We start from the raw sequence: 21,772 nt of genomic DNA, 5'->3' as shown, positions 1-21,772 counted from the left end.
TACATTCAGACACCTTCATTCCTGAGCGCATATGAATGAGGCTCACAAAGCTAGATTTAATGGGAAATACTATTGGCTAGCTGCTGTAAAAATGAGGGAATGATTTACTTCGTATAATGAACAAAGCCAAAGTTGCTCTACCAGTTGCACAGGCAATGAAATATTTGCACTTTGAATTTATATGCACAGAATCCTTTTAGAACTTTTTGCATGTGTTAAAAATCAGAAGAGTTGCCAGCTGTTCTAAACTTCCAAAATCTATTCCTTATATAGTAGTCATAGACCCTTGAATTCAGAAGTCTGTTTTATGCTGCTAGTCAAAAGGCAAAACAGGTCCATGGAGTTCTTGCCATGAACACACTCCTTCTGCAGTGTTCTAGTGTAGATTTATATGCTCTTGCTTTGCTTTACAGCTGTATTGCTTTAAAGCAGTTTCTTAACTGTAGGATTTGAGCTGCAGCTGTACATCTGCAGCTGGCATCATTTTTGTTACTTTCTGTTACACTACTATCTTGAGGCCCAGGTGAAGTGGCAATTCAGAAGAGACTGTTGCAATACACCACTCTAAAAGCAACTTACCTGAAGAAGTTAGTTTTCCATTCTGATTACCTTGCTGTGCTGTAGAAGAAGTCAGTAGAACAAAAACTGAAGAATGAGACACACTTGACTGACAAACACGGAATTGTAAGAACATAAGTAGAAGCAATCTTGGACAGCTGAGAAAGGCAATCTGCTGATAAATGTGAGCTGCCTCGTTTGGATGTGTTACTAAGAGAACTGTGAAATTCATCTGCACTGAGCCATTCTGAAGCATTTATAATTAAGGGAATTAGGAAAAAAAGCAACACAGCATAGAATATTCAGGTTGCTGAAAAACAAGTTTGACATTTGCACTGTCAAAACTCCAAGTCACCTCCAAGTTCTCAGCAGCACAAAATTGCACACCTAGGTCAGTTCTGTTGATGAGACAGAAAAACTGGAATTAAACTGCAATGCTGCAGAGATTGTTAGCAATAATAACAAGCTGCTATTATTAAGATGAATTTGACATAAATTTATTTCATTCATTTCATAGTGCTTTTTCTATAACCTTAATGGTAGTTTATCTGACAGTGCAATATTTTGTTATGACTTTAGCATCCTACTATTACATACATTATAAATAAATGTAAAACAAAAGACAATTATCACTCAGGAAGTTGTATAGTTTAGAGTACATGGCTTCAGTTTTGCCAAGAGGAATGACTACTTTCATCCCATGTATACCAAGACCTTGTCTCCAACTACACTTAACAAATACCCTAATAAATATAGAAGTAGAAACAAATCTTACAATAGAGATCAGTTCTCTACTACTGGAGTTTGCATTTCCCTAACATGTGAAAAAAACCAAAACCAACCAAAGAACCCTGGCCCACATACAAAGTAAAACTGATTGATGCAAGCTTAAGATGAGGAAACAGTGCCTTTCTTTAATTCAGTTCCAGCTGTAATAGTCTCTTGGAGGTATATCATAAGGTGTTCTCTCCTCCTCTTCAGGTCCATAATCTAATGGCAGACCATAATTGTAATCAACTGTTACCACTGGTAATCTTTTGCCTTGTTCCATTTCTCTAGTAGTTTCAGCTTCAAAAGTTTTTATTTCACAGTCTAATGAACTATCTTCCTGGTGTACAGATGAGGATGGATGCATTGTACATGAAGAATATGGTGCAAATCTGCTTTTTCCTCTGCTAAATTCATCTGAAGGATGCACTCTCCTATTGTCTTCAGGACAGCTTGCTCGATTACTGTAGGAAGAATAAACATGAACAGTGAAGTCATTGAAATTAAAACTGCCTAGCTCTAAAAGAACAAGAATCAGATTTCTACTTTTGTTTTTATCCTCTCTAATTAAAATTTCTCTACTAGATGTTAGAAATATTTTTTTTAAATTTAGTAGGTAAATGAACTAGAAAATGCTTTGTGTTTCAGCTGCTGTTTCTAATTAAAATTGCCTATTTACTGAAGGTTTCCTAGGGTCCATTTTTGTTCCTGAACACATTTTCATTGTGTGAAAAATACTTAACAGCAGCTGTCTGTTACACAGTCTCAAGCAACATTACCACTGTGTATTCATCTTGCAAAATATTTTTGTATTCTTCTGCAACAGAAGAATCTACAAAATATCATATTTAATTTTTGTTATGGATTCTCTTTGGTACAGTACTTCGTAAAATAAATGGTGTATAAAGCTGATTGAGAACAATCTTTGTAATTTTTAATCTTTGCCTTCACTAAACCATAGATGAATATTATTGGAAGGGATGTCTAGTAATGTCTAGTCCAGTCCCCTGCTCAAACTCTTTCTTGCCATATGAGGTTGCACAAAGTCCAGCTGAGCTCAAGGTATTTCAAAGGATGGCAATTCCACAGCTGCTCTAGGCAATGCATTTCTGTATGTACAGCCTTTTTCCATATAGGCTACAGAATTTTTGATGATCTAATAAGAGTCTGTTGCCCCTTATCCTGTCACTGCACACCATGAAAAAGAGTCTGCCTCACTCTTCTTTGTACTTTCTCATCAGCTCGTTGTTAGACATCACTAAGAGTTAAACATACTATCAGCAGTTCATTTTTTTGCTTACTGAACACGGTTTTTTTTGTATTTTGAACACAGGTTTTTTTTTTGCATTATTATATAATAAGTGAGCTTGAACTCTCCTTGTTATTCTGATGACTTAAGTGAGGAACTCTCAGTTTCATAACTATTATAATCTATATGAAGCCTGATATAGATGGACTACAATTTAGTCACATTACTTGCTTAACGTTCAGATTCAATGGCTTAAGCAAAAAGAAATTAACAAATTTTTACACAACAGGTAATTTGTATTTTTTTAGTTGGATACTGAAAGAGTAACAGTATAAATCAGAAAGCAACACAAAACCTGGTATTTACCTATAGCTTCTGATGAAGTCATCCTTATCAGATCCATAATCTCTGTGAAGCGAAGGAGATGAGGAGAACTGAGGTTCTGATACATTTTCATGGGAAGAAAAAGGTTGATTTCTGAAGATAATCAAAATAATCATGTTAAGAGGAGCACAAACTACCGTAGGCTTTTGAAAAACATCAGTTAAAATTACTTCAAATAATTTAATAGCTATTAACATTTCTTCAAATGAAGTTTTATTACAAATATCTTAATCCTATTAGTTTAACACATCAAAATAGTACCCTCATGGTGCTGATACACTGCCTGGTTTCACCTGTACAATGAAAAAGATTAAATCAAGTTTTACTAGCCCAGCAATTACCTGAACTATGTTCTGAAAGATCAAATAAATATTTTGAAATATATTTGCAAGAAACTTAACTACTAAATCCGTTTTACTAAGTGATATATGCTTTTGGAAGAATACAATGCAAAAGGAGAAACAATGCAGTCAGAAGCAAAAGGATTTCAACAAATGATTAATTCATGAAACAAGGGAATGTCAAACTTCCTTTAACATTACTGGTATCTCAGTTTAGATGAGAATAAAAATTTATATCTTTTGTCTTGAGGAGTGCTGTTTAAATCCGACAAAGTTTCGCTTCAAGCTGAATCCAGAAAAGGTGAAACACGAGCTTTAAGGAAGCACAATCTTGTAGTTTAGGTAAGGTGCCTTCAAATTTACAGCACTGAAACTTAAGTCAAATACATCCACACTTCAAAATAAAAAGTTGATTGTTAACTAACTGATCATTCGTGTGTGATTTTAAACAGATGTCTGTTTCAAATAAATGTATTTAAAAGAGTTTAAAATTTAATTTAGAAGTGCTGCTAGTTCTGGTCTTACTGTTAAAGGATAATCAAAATAATCATATATGAAGAGTAATACAAACTACTGTAGGCTTTTGAAAAGTATCAACTAAGACTATTTCAAACTGCAGTGCTTTCAATTGTACCTGTCTGAACACCATTCATGTGGCAGGTCATCTTGAACAGGATGATCACGGATGGGTCTTGACCTTTTTTGTCCTTGCCCTCTATTAACATAATCCAAGTCTTTTAACTGAGGCTGCTCCTGTAAGTCATCATAAGGCTGATGGTCGTGAAAAGGTCTGCGCCTTTGCCCAGGACCTTTATTATCATAATCTTTGAGCTGCACCTCTGTTTGTAAGTCACTGTGAGCATTGTGAGGTTGGTGATCATGGAAAGGTCTCGATCTCTGCCCACGGCCCCTGTTAACAAATTCAAAATCTTCCAGTTGCATCTGGGGCTGTGACTGATAGTCATGGAATGGTCTCAGTCTTTGGCCAGGACCTTTTTTGACACAATCTGACTCTTCTGACTGCACTGGAGTCTGAAACTGATCACGAGATGGATGACTGTGGAACAGCCTTTGCCTCTGGCCACGGCCCCTGCTACCAAAATCAAAATCCTTTGACTTCATATCTTCCTGTGAATCATCGTGGGATGGACAGTCAGGAAAAGATCTCTGCCTTTGCCCATGGCCTTTGTTAAATTCAAAGTTCCTTGATAGTCTCTCTGTCTGTAAATCACCACGAAACTGGCATCCATAAAAAGGTCTCAGCTGTTGTCCAGGTCCCTTGTTACTGAAGTCTTTCAGCTGTGTGTCTTCTTGGTAATCATCATAAAACTGGTGATCAGGAAATGGTCTTTGCCTCTGCCCTGGTCCCCTATTGTAGTCCCAATTTCTCATCTGCATTGGTGCTTGCAAGTTATCCTGAGTCTGATGGTCATTAAATGGTCTTCGTCTTCGTCCAGGTCCCTTATTAATGAAATCAAAATCTCTCAGTTGTGTTTGTCCTTGCAAATTATTATGAGAGTTGTCATCATAAACTCTTAATCTTTTCCCAGACCTGTAAAGAATTTTTTTCTTAAATAGAACATCTGTACTTATAAGTACAAGTTATTAATGAAAGTAAGCTTTTTTTAATCCAAGAATTGATATGAAACACATTGCAAGTAAAACATGTATGTATCAAAGTTACTAAGAATCTAAACTCTAAGCAAAATTATAAAACTTTCAGACAGTGTCAAATTAGAAGATATGACAAACATTCAACTATAATTCCATAGGGCAAAACCAGAGATATGAAATTAATTAAAAATAAAACGCAGACTGCTGTAGAATAACAAAGACCAGTAGGCACAGTAAAACTCTAACATTTTCCCAAAAGAGCTGCTCACCAATTCCTAATAGCACATATTCCCTATCTTCCCTTTATCTTCTCATTACTTTTTCTAATTCTGTAAATATACTTTGCATGAGTAAGCTACATGAAAACAAAATCTCTTCTAACTTAGAATATTTCAGTGTTTCAAAACACCACATTCCTAATTGTTAAAATCAGCTGATCCTCTTGTAACATTGTAGTGGATTGCTACTATAAAAACAGCTCACACACACTAAGGAAAAACCATCTTTTGCACTATGGGGTTTTTGGCTTTTCATTCCAGGTTTCAACTTATTACCCCTGAAAATCTTCATTAGGGAATTGTTCCACAGGTCCTTCTGCTGCATTTGGAGGGGGAACAATATCTTCATCTGAATCCCATACATCCATTCCAAGGTTACTGTAAAGAATAAAAACATCTCTCTTAAGCTTCCTTTTCTCCCAAACATACTGAGAGAGGAAAAAAGAATCACAAAGATTCTTCAGTTGAGAATTACTGATTTTCTTAAAAATATTATGTTAAACTTACAGACATTCAAGATTTTCATAGCAAATTTCAATCTTGTGAATCTAGTTGAGGAAGGGCTGTAGAGAAAGCCTAAACTTCACAAATTTGCAGCAACACCAAAAATGTGAGACAAGTACCATACTTCAAAAAATTCAGCACAGAACTAACTTCCTTTATCACACTCAGTCACACCAGCAATTAACACAGCAAAACAAGAACAAAGGGCACTAAACTAAAAGGAGCAAAGTCCGTCAGATATTATTTTAAAATCAATGCGATGCTACAAGTTGTAATTGTACAAATAATGTACTGAGATGTAAATGTTAATTATTCTTAGGTGCTCCAGGGTGTACCGGATAAAGTGTACCAGTAATATGATAAAGACAAAAGATTCCATGTGCGTCAGGAATATAAATACTAAAAGCAGGAGCTTTGGGAACAATCTTCCACCTTACTTTCTCCACTACAACTGGTTTTTGTTGTTGTGGGGTTTTTTTATTATTTTTTTTTTTCAGTTTGTTTGTTTTTAAATAATCTAGTTCCACCACACCATCAACAGCAGGCAGAGCACAGAGCTTATAATGAAATCTTAGCAGTAGCTCTTCTCAATTTATAAGAGAGCACAGACTCAATATAGTTGGGATAGTATGATACAAGTGCACCAATGCCCAGTTGTATTCATCAAAGCCATATAAATTCAAAATACAAACAAAGGTACTTTATGTTGTTCACATCAGAAGTCTTGCAGAATTTATGAAGCTGTTTACAAATTGTTCAAGAGGGACAATTTTGGCTTACAAATGTAACTGAACTTTTAAAAATACGTCCTGGAAAAATCTTAAGTGCGCAACTAAAAGCTTTTGCTTACCTTCTCATTGGTTGTGTTCTGAGATCTGTGAGGTATACAAGACCATCCATGCAATGACCCCTAGCATCACCAAAAGCTAAAGAAAAAGAAGAACATGTCCAATGACGTGCATAAACTGGGTCACAAGAAGATGAAATAGCAGCTTTCTATTTACCATGAAATACTAAAAAAAAAAAATTGCATTAATACAAATGCCACAGCAAGCTGTAATTGCTGAAGCAATTTTATTCTTTTAAAACTGAAACTAGTAGTGGTAGCAACCTATCACTGAAAAATTCTTCAAAGCAAAAGCCAAAGAAAAAAGAATTAAAGAGCTGAAACTTCCTGTCATTCAGTTTGCTAACACTCAAACCTCATTTGAAAGAAAATCAGCAGAAAATCTTCTCTAGAGACTACCACAGGAGGTAACAACACGCAACAGCAGAACAGCACACTACAGCAGAACTGTAGCATTTGTGAATACAATTATAGTTAAATGTGAATTACAACCCAACATTTGTCTGAGTTCAAAGCTTGTAACATACCTTGGATTGCTGCCTCTGGATCCCAGCCTTCAACGTCTATAAGATATCTAAAGAAAAACTTGATTACTCTGTTGTCCCAAAGGGATTATAGACTAATATAAAGTCACTATATCTTTTGTAAATACTGATACTTTTTTTTCAACCCTTACCTACATATAAGGTAGCCAGTTCTATTAATTCCATTAGTACAGTGGACACCAATGAGTTTTTCTATCAAAAAAGATAAACATAGACTTTAGTAGTTCAGAAAATGAAATTACTTGAAATTAGCTTAAGACAAAAAAAAAAAGTGCTGAACTTTTTATTAAGTCGTTGTTGTTTACAGAATGATACTGTCATGCTTGTAAAATAACATATCATCCAGACTTTGTCTTCTTCATGCCAGATCTCTAGCAGCAGTTAACTTATTATTTCCAGACCTGTGAAGACTGCGATTAACTCTAAAGAACATATGAAAAAGGAATGATATCAGAGAAAGCTGCCAGCCTCCAGTCAGAACTGCAGTAATAGGAAAGAGTAAAATACGGTTTTGAAAGCAACCTTGGCCAACTAGCAAATGTAACACTAAATAAGTTAATGTTCAAATTCTTTTAAAACTTACAAAAAGAAAAAAACGCATAATATCCTTAGTATCTGGGAGTATGAAATGCAATACAAGAAGAATTAATTTAACTGGACTGAAAATTCAGGTGATTACTGGGACAAATCATAGAGATGAAGTATTCAGGTTCACAGACACAGACAAGCCCTCTGATGGGAATCAGTTATGTCAAAAGAAAACATATTTTCTGAAAAGATTATACTAATCAGCTGTAGGCTAAAAGAATGAGTTACTACTATTAGGCTGTTTCAACTGAGGTATTTCCAATAAGGGAAACAGCAACGTGGTCATGCAAGGCACTGATAAAAACCTCATCCAGACTATTTCACACACCAATACACAACAGAAAAAAAAACAACAAATTAAAATACGTATTTAAAGGTCCACTGTGCTTGTCACAAAAAAGGGCCTATTTAGTGAGAATAAATAATACGTAAGAGCAAAATTTGGTATAAGAATATTAACTGGTTAAGAGTTTAAATCTAGATTTAGAAGACAAACTTCAAACGTCAGAAGCACAAAGTTCAGGCAGGGACAAAGTACTGACAGAAGGTCTCTAAAATGGACTTTGATAAATTTTTTAATGAGATCCACTATCACTGCCATAGGACAGTCATGCTATCGTGTAAGTTTATTCTAGGTTGGTGTCCCAAACAGTAAAAGAACAAACTTTAAAAATTATTTGTAAGTAGAATCATGATTAGTTACCATGGAAATCTGAAACTGAGGGCATGTTACAACGCATAAGTTAACATAAAAACTGAAAGCTCACACACCTCTGAATTTACATAATTACATAATTTTGCTAGTGCAAAAACACAAAAACCAGCAGCAGATCCACACTGTGGAAATACTGACACCGCATCTGCAAAATGATTTTTAAAAACTGCTAGGACACGATGGCAACAATTCAGAAAATTGCTGTGTGTGACTAAATGGGCTTCATTAGATTGCATATCAGTGCCCAGTGCCATCAGAGAAACCCTGTACTATTTTCAACATCCACAGAGAAGCAGCAGCTGTGACACTGAGCTTATGGGGAAAAATCTGAGCCAGATTCTATTGAGTATTCCCTTTGTCAGCTGGATGGAGGTAACCGATTTAAACCTTGTGAAAAAGGTGGAGTTCAGATGGGGGCATTCAACATGCACTGGATAGAGACTTCCCCAGCACAATTAGAGAAGTATAATAAAGAAGCCTAACTACACTGGGATCAAGGAGTACAAAAATATTTGCAATTATAGTAAAAAAAAAAAAAAAAAAAAAAAAAATCTATTGCTCTGTAAATTACCAGAAATTCATAAGCAAGTTTTTCTCACTTGGAGTTGCTTTGCCACATGACAGATACAGGTATAATACTATTAAGAAGTGAATTGTTACTTTTGAGAAAGGTATGTTACAAATACAAGACATAAGGTATATTACGTTTACTACCACATAATAGTAAATTGGAAAATGCTGTGGAGTCTTTCAGACATCTGGAGTCCCAGATGCCATAAGGGATCTATTGTAATTAATAAATGATGCAGCTAGCACCAAAGTATTATTATTTGTTAGTCTTTTACAGCATAAGATGCTGATATTTACCATTTCTTGCATTTTCCCATAGGAATTTTCGGACCCATTTCTTGAATTGTAGAATAGTAGCATTATCAGGAACTTCGAGTCCAACAGTATAAAGTTTCTTATACTGCACACTTCTAGGTAAATCCTAGAAACATGAAGAAAAACATGGTAAAAATTACTGAAATCTTGCATTAATGAAAACCCCAAGCAGTATCTAAAATATCAGCAATGCAAAACAGTAGTTTCAGTGCTGCATAGAAACTGAAAACAATCATGACATGACTTCACAAAGAGACATTCTCAGAAACCAATATTTACATTTCTGTTGTACAGAAACTCTTCTATCAGATAAGGTCTTTACATCTACTTATCCCTAAAAATAAGATGGCACATGAATTAATTAAAAAGAGCAGATTGTTTTAATTCCATTCCAACACATTTAACAATTATTAGGAATGTCTACCCTGCTGAATCTACCTGCAGTCATATTCACACATCTGTCGCCTTAGTGTACCAAGCCAATGCACATTTGAAGATCAACATTCAGTTATAACATGGCTACTTATTCTCCATCTCAATAGAAGGCAATTAAAATTCTACGAGCTGGTCAACTAGAAACAAATCAATCATGAAGGAAGCAATTTCAAGATGTATCCTTTTTTCAGTGGATTCCACTGGAGATGCCTCCAATCTCTTTTCTACAGTGCCTAGCACTGAAGTCTTCATCCATTACTCTGAGCTGCCATAGCACAAATGAGTCACCGATGTAACTAGCAGGTAGGAGGAGCTTCTTCCTGTCATAAAGCATTCTGTTTCTATTCGAGACACGAAGTAAGTCTAGATGGCTCAACTCGTCTATTCCAACTCAAGGTGAGTAAATGCAAAAATACTTTAAAACAATGATGGCAGTAACTATTACAAAATTTGCTATGACTCTTACAAGTACCTTAACTTCATAGTATCGTGTGGTGTATGTTAAATCGATAATTAATCCGAGCTCCACATTTAGGGCTTTCATTGCAGCAATTAAGTCTTTTGGTGTAAATTTCTGGGTTGGGGTAAGCCTCTGGTTAATTGCCTACAATAACAATGGAAAAGGATCATTTGCTTTTTGAGTTCTAATAAGACATTTGCTATATTCAGTTTATTTAAATAGGAAAAGGGCAGTTTTCAAAATGGAATGTTTGCAGTATCAAGAGCATATCTACGTTTTATACAGATAAAAAAAAAACAAAATAAAAATTTGTTTCTGTTCCAATGAATAGGCAAGAAAACATGGAGGAACTTACACTTAAACAACATTAACAAAAAAGCACTAATTTAATGGACAAAAACCTTGCAAAACGCAGCATATAATAATTTTATATACATACTGTATATATACTGTATATATACTGTAATATACTGTAACTAACTAAACAAGGAAGCTCAAAACACTGCAATCCCTCCCTCAGAACTTCTTTTGTCCTGCACAATAGCGCAACATTAACAGCATATTTCACATAAAACATCAGAAGTTGTGATGCCAGAGTTCACTTACTCTCAAGGCTTTAACCCTCTCCCCACAAATGTTACGCAGGCATTTTTATCCCTGGTTCAACTCTTGTCAGAAAGTACTTGCGTGTCATCTAGCACTGGGAAATGTTAAATAAGTCTAAAAATACAGTGGCATGCTGGTGGATAATGATAATAATTAATTAATTAATTGTATTAATTAATTTCATTTGACAGACACAGCGTGAAAATTGTTTACTCACCCTATTGTAGCCTGTGGTTTCTGACATGTGTTCTCCGCTCTAGGTATGAAAATGCCTCGTGCACAAATCTGGATTTTCTCTGAATAGTGAGCTGTCCACTGTGAGAGCCTTTTGGCTCTGTCACCACCAATAAAGAGTGGCAGAACAGATGCAGCAGCCTCAAGCACCTCTCAGTTCCTTTGTTAATAAGAAATTCAAGTAGACTGGACTCAGAACTAATGGAAAGGAAGGCAGCCACAGACCACACACCTCTCAGAACCACAGATGCTATAGGGTAACTATTCTATCTTTTGACTGTACAGATTCTTATCTAAGATGCTAGCACTTTGAGTTGAGTCTGGAAACAGAGAGAGGAATTCTTATCTAAGATGCTAGCACTTTGAGTTGAGTCTGGAAACAGAGAGAGGAATTCTAATTTAAGAATGAACAGCAGAAAACTCCTATCTATCAAAGCTGGTATATGATTAGAAAGCTTGCACTGAAACAGTAGGGCTGAAAGTGCATAGAAGTATTCATTCCTGAGTATTTCAAATGTTGGTGTACTGCTGAAAAACTGTGGAGGTCGTCTAAGTGCAAACCTTAGTCACACCAAACCTTAAGTGCAACAAAGACTAGTCACAATCATCTCTCAACCACTGAGAACTATTTTTTAATAAAATCTGAAACTGAATTCACAAACTTTGAGGTGAAAACTACTAACCTGCAGAAGTCTGTGGCAGAACTTGTAAAAAGTTTTCTTTTTTTTGCTATGTGAACTCGCACTTTAAATCAAGTGAAAATACATCCTAAAAAGTAAGACATCTATAAACATTTTGCTTCATCGTGTGACCAGTTAACTGTGTTATGAAAAGCTATTTGAGATGCTATTTGAGATTTTCTGAAGTACTCGACAAATCCTGCTGAGTTTACCTGCCCTTTTTATGATCTCTGGTGGAGCTCCTTCCAGGCTATCAGAGAACTGCAGGGGAAAGGTAAACTAACAACCAAGTACCTTCCTCTGAAATCTAGAGTGACAGTTTAATGCTATAATGGGACGATAACGGCAGGGTGGCAAAGTCTTGGGCTACAGCAAATGGGAACAAGCTGAAATGCAGCAGACTCAGATGCAGAAATGAAGGAAAAAGGCTATTTACCTTTGGAAGGCCTCAAGCAGGCAGGGATCTCTGGCAAGAGATGACTTCATCTCCACTACCAACCCTTAAGTGAGGTTTGGCAAGAGGTGGATCCTGGCTCCACCCCTTCCAGTCACTTAGGTACACTGCAAGCACCTGAGCTCCTCTGGGTTGGCCCTGCCTTCCCACCAAGTGCTCAATCACTGCTTTCGGCTGTGACTCTGCATTTCCACTACAGATGGAAAACTAGAAATATATGGAGTGCAGAAATCCTGTCCAGAGCAGTGTGTTTGTGAAAAAAATGGTGCTGGATCAAGTGGAATTACAGGAGCTGATAATGCAAAAAATCTCTCTCCCACCCCAACAGTAGAGAAGCTAATTACAGATCTACTGAATCTGACTTCTACTGATAAGTAGATCTACCCTCTGTCAGTCTTGGTAGAAAGGCACATGGCTACTATATCGTTCTTTACAATTATGCAGAGCAAGTATGACCAACTAAGACCTTTGGTGTCAAAGCAACCAAACCATCATACTGAAGCTGGGAAAGCAGCTGAGGAAGTAAATCCTGCAAGCACTCCACTTCAGTCTAACAGAAGTGAACTGAATGGTGACTGAAAATGTAATGGGCTCTAATATGCCAGAAGAAAAAAAAAAAAAAATTAACTACATGAATACTAGAGTGCAATCAGTAGACAACAGTTAAGACTTCCTTACTTTTAACTGCTATGGTTATGTCTAGCCATTGAATATTGAAAGAGCTTAGAAACTTTTCTTTCCTGTGTATCTGAAGTAAGAACTTGTATGAATTAATTCATACAGCATTTGTGTTGACTTATACAGAAAGGCAAATTTGCAATCATGTACCTCAACCCATCAAAGAACTGAAGTCTCCATATTTTGTTCTGTCACAAAAAAATTTAGAGATCTAGCTTAGTGTATTTAATGGATTAAGGCTCTATTCCATGTTATTAAGTATCTAATGGAGTTACTAACACAAAAATAGAATAAATCTATGAATACTGTGTTTCTCCATATCACTGAAGCTTACCAGTAATCTAAATCTCTACTTTTGAAAGTACTGCAATGGTAAGTGTATTTTAATAAGTGCTTCATCTTTGAAACATGGTATTTTGGTTTATACTGCCTAGACTGTTATTCATACCACAACCCCCTCCCATGGCAATAATCAGACTTTTCTTCTAACAGTCATGAAAGGATGTTAAATAAGATGCTGAATTTAGGCCACTAAATTAGTGATTAAATGACTTTACTGACTGGTTAGAGATTGTCTGATTTACAGAAAATAAAAAGACTAACACTAAATACATCAGAAGAGTGAAAAAAATATAGATAATTATGTAAATAAAGCCACTGGTAGATGACTGGATTGATAATTTAAACAAAATATTTGCCCATAAATTTTTTTTGAAGTTTGCGTGAATATTAATGCTATTTTTCATTACTTTTGTACTGTATTTAGTAAAGACAACGTGTAGTTACTGTTTATACATACCCCTTTTAAAGGTACTTTGAACGCAATAAATCTAGTTCCTGGTATAGGCTGCCCAACCGGTGTCAAACTCCTCCATCTGTAATGAAACAAATATTTATTTTAAAATATTTTTAAATAACAGATGTCAACAAAAGACACAAATAGCTCTAAGTAAAACTTCTAAAATAACGTATGTCCTCTTTGGATTAAAACTTCTGTAAAACAAAGCACATAAAAAGCCCTTTTCTTTAAAACTGTAATAACAGTTACTTCAAACCATATGAAATATCTTACAAATATCAAGCAACTCTGCTGTCACATTTAGCAGTAGATTTAATGTAATAGTTATTTAAAACTTCAAGCATAAAGACACAACAGTTACCTTTTCCTGCCTACAATGGGCACCTACTAGCATAAAGCTTTAAGATTTCCAAAAAGCACAATCAATAGTTCCTAAATTTCTTGGTCACATAAGCAAGCAGTTGCAACAGATACGCACAAAAGTTTGAAAAAGATGTCCAATTAGATCCTTGTATGTATGTAAAATCAGCTTTCTAAAAATTTCTAAAAATGATTTTCCATTAGTATCCTGACTGTTTCACCAACACTATTTTAAAAGTCATAAAAATTCATTTTGTTATGATACTGCATATTTGAACACAATTAATAGCTTAGCATTCTTCTGGGATAAATGAAACAGGGAGCTGCCTAAAAGATGCTAGGAGAACATGAACAGTGTTACCACAGGACTGATGGAGAAGAAAGCTTATTTAGCACACTACACAACTTACATAAACACACTCCTATTGTTTGCAAGCCTAAAATCAGGAGTCATAATAAAATGAATATTTATTCTCCATAAAGCGCTATGATAAAATATTTTTTACAGATCATGTGCATGACTGCTGTATCATACATTACAATTATGCCCCCAAATCTGCAGCTGTTACAAAGTCGTTTCGCCGTATTGACAGTATATTCCAAAACAGTCTTTCTCCTTCCTTTCTTTTTCAGCTTCCAGAAAACTCTGTTCCCTCACCAACAAATGGAGCACCAACATAGAGTAAAGTAGAAGAACAAAGTACAACAGGTAAAAAAAACCCAGTTCTTACATTATGGTCACCAGAAAGTTTTCAATGGCTGAGCCAATTTTTAACTTGGCTGAATCAAACATTCTTAGATACAGTGTTACGGCCTCACTTAAATTATTTAGACGACAACAAAATGTTAAGTTTATTTTCATTTAGAAGTATAAAACTTTTAGATTTTGCAAATACATTCACTTTGTAGTATTCTTCTTTTTCAGGGCAATATTTTTCACTGCTCTTTCTCTTGGTACTCTCAAAACCAAAGAATATTTGACAGTAGAAAAATTAAGCAAAAATCACTGTAGTAACATGAAGACTTATGTTAACAATCAAAGTCTTAGTAATTCCAAATCCACAAAGAAATGGCATTCACTGATTTTACACAGTGCTGAAGAAAGTTTTCGTGTAGCACATTTCAGAGATGCCAGCATAGGAATACATTAATGACTAGAGGACACGTTCTATGCAACATGACTCCTAGTTTAAGATAGATAAATTCAATAGGAATTAAGATCGCAAGCAGTATAAGCATACAGAAAATACCCAACCTAACAAAACCTACAACATAAGTGTCCAGACTGCAAGATGTGGTCAGTTAAAAAAATTAATTGTACCAAAAAGAAGTTTAATCAACCCTGTGCATAGTTTAATTTTACCTTGTTCACATCATAAACCACTGTGATTCTATGATCACCTTAAAAAGAAGCTAAATGCTGTGAACCATTATTAGATGTACATTTGATCTGACCTACTGTTAAAATAATGAGAAAATCAAGGCTTAACACCATCTCCACCCTCTGGCTATTCTTAATAACTCAGGAAATTAAAAATTTTTGCTCTCAAACTTACAGGCAGAATCAGAAAATGGGCTGCTTCTGGGAATAGAGAAACTAGTACGAATACCAATAAAACACACAACATGCTTTACAACAGTGGGATTCATTCATCAGGCAGCCAAAGGCCATAATTGCACATGCATTTAGAAACATTTTGAAGGAAGGCAAGAGTAAAGTATCCCAACCACAGAAGACCAACCAGCTCATGCAGGGAGACAGCTGGATGCCGTAGGTTAGAAACTCAAGTTGCCTTTAACCAGCTTTATCTTGGAAAACTGTGTAAGTGGAAATCTACCATAACCAGTGTAAATTCCAAGTAACTAGAGATCAGCAAGAAATGCTAAAAAAAAAAAAAATCTTAAAAATCCTATTTACAAGACTCAACACCATCATCATTTCTGTAGCAATGATTAAAAGATTTGAGTGAAAAACACTGAACGGGACATAAAGTAGCTGAGAAGATAGTAGGAAGTTTCCACAAAGAGCCAGTGGTATCTGCCTGAGACACAGACAATGTGTGCTGCTAGGCATTAGAAACATTCAGGTATTTACACTACAGTGGAGACAGCTCTGGCCATAGAACAGTCACATTAGAAAGACATTGTGACATGAGTCTAAAATGGAATTGTAAATTCAGTAAATCATTGCAGCTTAATAATCCAAACAATAATCAAATAAAGACAGACAGACCAGGAAGAAAATTAGAACTTCTGCATGAAACACAACAGCTGTCAAAATACAGGCAGGAAGTCATCATACTCTAAGGCAAACTGTTACCTGACAATATGTGCTATTTCTGGACTTTTCATAAAATGAGTAGCGAGGTCAAAACACCCTTCAGAACCTCATGTGTGTAAAAGAACTGCAAATCAAATTCTGTTTTAAGTTTGCATCAAAACAGCTGAGAGGTTTTTTTTTAAATCAACCCAACATGGTGATTTTTTCTGGTCTCTATACAAAACCACAACCCCAAATTTATTTGTTTGAATAGAAAAGTACTGAAGAGAGAGCAGCACTCAAATACAAAGTGACATATTGCACACACACAACATGTTTTTAATTATGGCTTTATTTCTACAAGTTTTCAAATAAGTAAACAATCCATGGAATACATGCAGAGTAAGATCTGAAACGTAACGAAACAAAAATTAATGAATTGCTTAATTCTTTTCCTTTCCCACTTCTCTATCATTTTTTGTCTTCGTTGCTTCCCAACCATCATCAACAGTCTCAGAATACAGGCCAGAATTTTACCAGCCATTCCAAATACGAGAATCACATCTCAGTTGAAAAGTGTTAAACTCCAATTAAACATAATTCCCCCTTCCCTCTGAAATCTCTGTGACTCCTTCATGACTTCCAGTTAAATAAGTATAATTATTATTGCTACTACAGACTGTAGTTAGCTCAACTATAAGTGGCTTTATATCTGGTTTACATTAAGATATGTTATTACACTTATCCATTTTTGTTTAAATGGAAAGCATTGTTTTATGGCCTTATTTTTTGTCTAAAAATCTTAGATGTGCAGTAACAGATCGATTTGCTTTCTTAAAACAAACTTCATGCATCTTGTTAAAAGTATGTTCACAACGCGTAGGTAGAAATCACTCAATTTTGTCTTTTTAATGAAAATACTCCACTCCTTGAATTATTACTTTTTCTAGACTCTAGGGGAAACATAAAATAAGGTTACATTTTGGCAGATGCTATTCAAAGCAGAATCTGAACTGATGAAATTATACCCACAGTAGGACTTGGGATGCTGATGCACCACATGTGTAACCCTGTAAACCATCACAGCACTTTGTGAAAGCTCACTAGATAGCTTGAACACATTCTGCTGGCTGACTCCCAGTAAAACACTGTAACATACAACTACCAAACAACAGTACCATTTCAGACCCTGGGGGAAAGTGCAGCAGAGCAGGACACTTGAGTCCCTCTCTTATATTAAATCTCATTTTGTTACGAAATCACCTCTACAGCACTATTTTATAGGCTTTGAGGCTGCAATGGATACTGCACATTTTAGTTTTGCTCCAAGACTTTACTGGGAAAAGGGAGAAATGACTTTTGCTATGAAGGAATATGGAAAATTGTACTTCCAGGCTACTTTCTCTCCTCTTTGCTGGAGCAAAGGCTGTGCAAAAAGTGCAACATCAAGCATTCAAGGCTAGGGGAAAGCAACAGGTATGCAAGAACAAGAACTGAGACATGTACTGCAGACCCAGTGGCAACATCAGCTATTAATACTTCTTCAGGTGCTGGCACACTCACAGTTCTGATTCCAGCAAGGTTGTACAGTGCTGTAATACAACCCTTACATACAGTCAACTTTAGTTATGCTGCAGACATAGTATTGTAAAGTGACAGTAATTAGCTGACCAATTTTTAAAAATACACTATTTTTTTCAGTTGTACCATCCCTAGCTAAAGCCTAACTGAGCCTTCAAATTTATCATACTGCTTTAATTGGCAGAAAGGAAAGTGGATTAAAACTGTTAAGAACTGCATAAAAAATGGAGGCAGTAACAAAGACAACCTAAAAAAACGCTGGCTGTCAACTTATCTACTACCAGGCTTCTCCTGCACTATCGTTACCAAACAAAAGAATTTAGTGTTATGTTCACAGTGATACAATAGAGATTTTATTTCCATAGTTAAATACTGTCTGAACTGGTCTTCGTGTTGCAGTGTACCTCAATCTTACTTCTTCCAAAAGCTGGGAACACTTTGGTATCATGAGCTTTGTCAGATGATAACACTATCTTTAAAAGCAATTACTCTACAGCAGATGTTCTCCTCTCTGTGAAAGATACACAGGTGTTAGTTTCTAATCAGAGAGGCCAGAAGCACAGGCCACTGTTTCTTCCATATTTACAGAAGAAACGCACGTAACCTAAAAGCACCTCAAGCTCAAATGCCATGGGAAAAGAAGGGAAAAATGAGTAACTGACACATTCACAACATTTTAGTAATAATTTTTAAGTATGAAAAAAACAAGCAGGAGTTATTCTTACAGGCTCCCTTTATTATTGCTTGCAAGCCTAACCCACTTTCAGGATAACTTTTTGTGTTAAAGTTCTAACTGAATTTTAACAGAAACTTTCAAACAAATAAATGCATGCATAGAATTTTCTAAAATTTTATTCTATTTTTAATCTCTGAGTATGTCTGCTATTGAAATAATCAGTTTCTAGAAGCTAATTCTAAAAGTTTGCTTATTGTTTGTTTCTATTCACTGCTTTAGACCAGCATGTTTTGCAAGAAAGCACTTTTTGTATGTCATTGATCCTCCTAAGAATGTTCTCAATAAGGTTCCTCTAGATAATGTCCACCTTTCCCAAAATATCATATTAATTCCAAGTTACTGTCCTGTTACAACATGCTCGTATGTCTCACCACACCCTCCTACCACAAAATTTGTTCAAACATCAGCAGTAATACATAGCTTAAGCTTTTAAAGTTGGACTTCCTTCAATTTTCTTTTCTTTTTTTTAAGAGCTCAATAGTGGGACCACATTTGTTTTAAATGAGAGTATTCAGTAGTGCCTATATGCACTCCCACTAAAGCCATCAGAAAGCAAGTAGAATAATACATTAGGTTTTTTTTTTTTTTTTTTTTTTTTCTTTTCACTGATAGAACATTTTTTGTCATCCTATCGTAAAAACAAAAACCAAAAGACAGAGGATAACGTGTTTCTGGACCTGTATGTTCTTTGATCGTGTGCACGCAACCAGCTGCTCTCATCTTATCTACTCTTCCCTTACTCTGAGCAGTCAGGATGGGCTACTCTCCCATTTACCCAGGTAAGTATGCATCTGGGGGTGAGTAAGTTAGGAAGAAGGGACTGCATTTGTCTGATGAAGGAGAATGTTCAGATGAGCTGGAGCATCATACTCACCTGGGGGATGACAAGCTGTGTTGTTCCTGTCTTGGAGAAGATACCTAGCTTACCTGGCAGTACATGGCAAAGAAGCACCTGGGGCAGTGAGTGCCCCTTCTCTATGGGCAGGGCTGTGCCCGCTCCTGCCTCTCGCTTAGTGTGAGGGATACTTACCCCTCGGGGATAGTGTTCTTCTTTACCATGCTGAAAGCAGGAGCAGGCAGAGCAGGAGACAGCGGTGAAAGTGCGCACTGCAGCAAAGGAGAGAGAACCGCGCAGTTAACACGGTGCCTATCTCTTTCTCCATCAATGGGCATTTTCACAGGGCTGACTCAAGATAAAGTAAATGAAGCAGTCAGCCGGGGCTGGAAGCCATCCTGAAAAAGTTCTGCTGCTTGCAAGCTACTCTATGTTCTCCACCACAACTGTACAAGAGAGAAGGACAACAACTCACCTCCCCTCTCCAGGAGATCAAAAGAACCAGAGAGGAGAGGCGGCGGGTTTCTAACTCTCGCAGCAGCGCTGCAAGGGTGAAGATGTTCCAGGCAGACCCAGAGCAGTCCGCTCAGCCCTCGCGCTCCCACAGCCAGAACTCGTCTCGACTGGAAGCTCCGCGCATCTGCAAGAGGCGAGGCCGGCCCTCAGCGAGCTGGACGACCACCTGCCCCGCGCGAACCTCGGCGGGGCCGACCCCGCGGCGGCCCCAGCACCAGCAGCGGCCGCCGAGCCCAGCGAGGTGCGGAGCTCCCCCTGCAGCACAGGGCCCATGGCCGCCGCTCCACAGAGGACGCCTGAGGCTGGGCCGGCTCGGGGCACTCGGCGGGAAGCCGCCAAGCTAAGAGGAGGGATTAAAAAAAGACACGGGGGCAAAGGGGAGGTCGCGGCCCGACGGCTGGGGGCCGGGCTGTCGACGAAGGGCCGGGCCGTGAGAAGCAGGGCGAGGGCTGCAGCAGGATGCGGTAACGAGGGAAGGCCCGGGCGCCGGGGCGGGGAGGAGCGGGGCTGCGGGCGGCCCGTACCCTGACAGGATTTCCCTTGCAGAGGAAGGCTGGAGCGAGACGGGCGGCACAGAACGTTCCCGAAAGGGTCTCGACTGCGCATGCGCGGCGGTCGGCCAGCTTGGCGGGAGGGGGCATTGCGCCTGCTCCTCGCGGTCGGGCCGGCGAGTGCCGAGCGCGCGTGCGCAGCGGCCGCGACCCGTAGGCTCGAGCGAGCACCCGCTCAGTGTGCGTGACCGGCCGGCCAATGGGACGCGGCCGTGCGTCTGCACATGCGCCGGGAGCCCGTGGGCACAGGGGGGAGTCTGGGAGGTGTGTGTGGTGTGGAAATGGCGGGGATACGGGTTGCGTTTACTGCTGAGCGGGCGGAGTGAGACGGGTGCGCTTCCCGTAGCGAAACGTTTTGTGGTCGTGGGGAGCGGAGCTCGAAGGGAGCCCTGAGGGAGAGCCGGGTGAGGGGGGCGTCCTCGCCCGCCCCCTTCCTCAAGTGTGCCTGTGTTGCTGCTGTGGAGCTGTGGTATTGCGTCTGCACCGCCAGGAAGGAAGGAAGTGTGCGGAGGAGGCCGTGTCTGCTGGCAGCGAGGTGGTGTTCTGAGAAAATGGTGGTGTATCTTCTGTCTAGACCGCTGCCCGGGCGTGTGAAACACTTGTTTCTCAGATGAAATCATGACTTGTGTGCTTACTGCAGTGCAGCTATGAAAAAGCCTGGCACCCCCCACCTGCTAGGTGTCACCAGAGCTTTTCTACACGCCTTGTTTTTGAGTACAAAACATCCCCTGAGAATAGGAGAATCCAGATCGTATTTTGGGTTTTCTTTAGATTTGTGAGGGAGAGCTGTGGAGGCTTCTCACGTTTCAGCCATTACGTGCAACGTGGTGAGCGAGGTTTCACTGCGGTGCTGTCAGGAGTTCTGCAGCTCTGGGTAGTGCTGTGCTGTCCCTTTTAGTTCTGGAAACAAACAAAAGTCCTGTGAATTCCAGAAGCAATGTGAAATTTTTATTTTTTATTTTATTTTAATCTGCGGGAAGCACGAGACCATGGAGCGACTTGCAGTCGTTAAGAGCATAGTGCTGCCATGAGGTGCTTCTATTGAGAGGATCCTAAACTCTCAAAGTTCTCACATTTCATTTCTGAAGAACAGACGAATTTCTTAGAGTCAGATGTGAAGTTTTCCTCCTAAACCTAATGCTTTAAATTACAACTGGTATCAGCTGTATAGTATCCCTTTGTTCTTCTGGAAAGCCATCGTGCTCCTCAACAAGAACCTCATACTGCACTGGTAAGCAAGGCCCAGTGGAATTCAATTTATTGCCTCATAAGATACAAAGCCACCTTGAAACGAGAAAGTTCTACAACCAC

General features: G+C 38.0%; 1 protein-coding gene across 1 annotated transcript; it reads right to left on the bottom strand.

Annotated features, from left to right (window-relative positions):
* Positions 1-1,033: 1,033 nt before the first annotated feature.
* Positions 1,034-20,551, bottom strand: LOC122160028. The gene is made up of 12 exons (XM_042818219.1): positions 20,435-20,551; positions 19,590-19,666; positions 13,623-13,698; positions 10,184-10,315; positions 9,259-9,382; positions 7,220-7,280; positions 7,071-7,117; positions 6,547-6,622; positions 5,469-5,570; positions 3,935-4,852; positions 2,942-3,052; positions 1,034-1,790 (listed from the first exon to the last, which is right to left on the bottom strand). The coding sequence occupies exons 1-12, from the start codon at positions 20,549-20,551 to the stop codon at positions 1,478-1,480; spliced, it is 2,154 nt and encodes a 717-aa protein (XP_042674153.1). The 3' UTR covers positions 1,034-1,477.
* Positions 20,552-21,772: the final 1,221 nt, after the last annotated feature.

Source organism: Centrocercus urophasianus, unplaced genomic scaffold (genome assembly GCF_019232065.1).
Source record: "Centrocercus urophasianus isolate 14NV4802_14NV808 unplaced genomic scaffold, USGS_Curo_1.0 seq_17, whole genome shotgun sequence".
In the NCBI taxonomy this organism is placed as follows: Eukaryota; Metazoa; Chordata; class Aves; order Galliformes; family Phasianidae; genus Centrocercus; species Centrocercus urophasianus.
Note: the sequence above shows the minus strand (reverse complement) of the source record. Positions and strands in the feature narration are given on the sequence as shown.

Bases quoted from the DNA above. Each gene is read 5' to 3' on its own strand.
- LOC122160028 (XM_042818219.1), bottom strand. From the start codon at position 20,551: ATGCCCCCTCCCGCCAAGCTGGCCGACCGCCGCGCATGCGCAGTCGAG. The intron at 10,316-13,622 runs GTATGTATAAAC...TTGTTATTGTAG, and splicing joins TCAAAGTACCTTTAAAAGGG to GCAATTAACCAGAGGCTTAC. The intron at 9,383-10,183 runs GTACTTGTAAGA...TCATGTTTCTAG, and splicing joins CACGATACTATGAAGTTAAG to GATTTACCTAGAAGTGTGCA.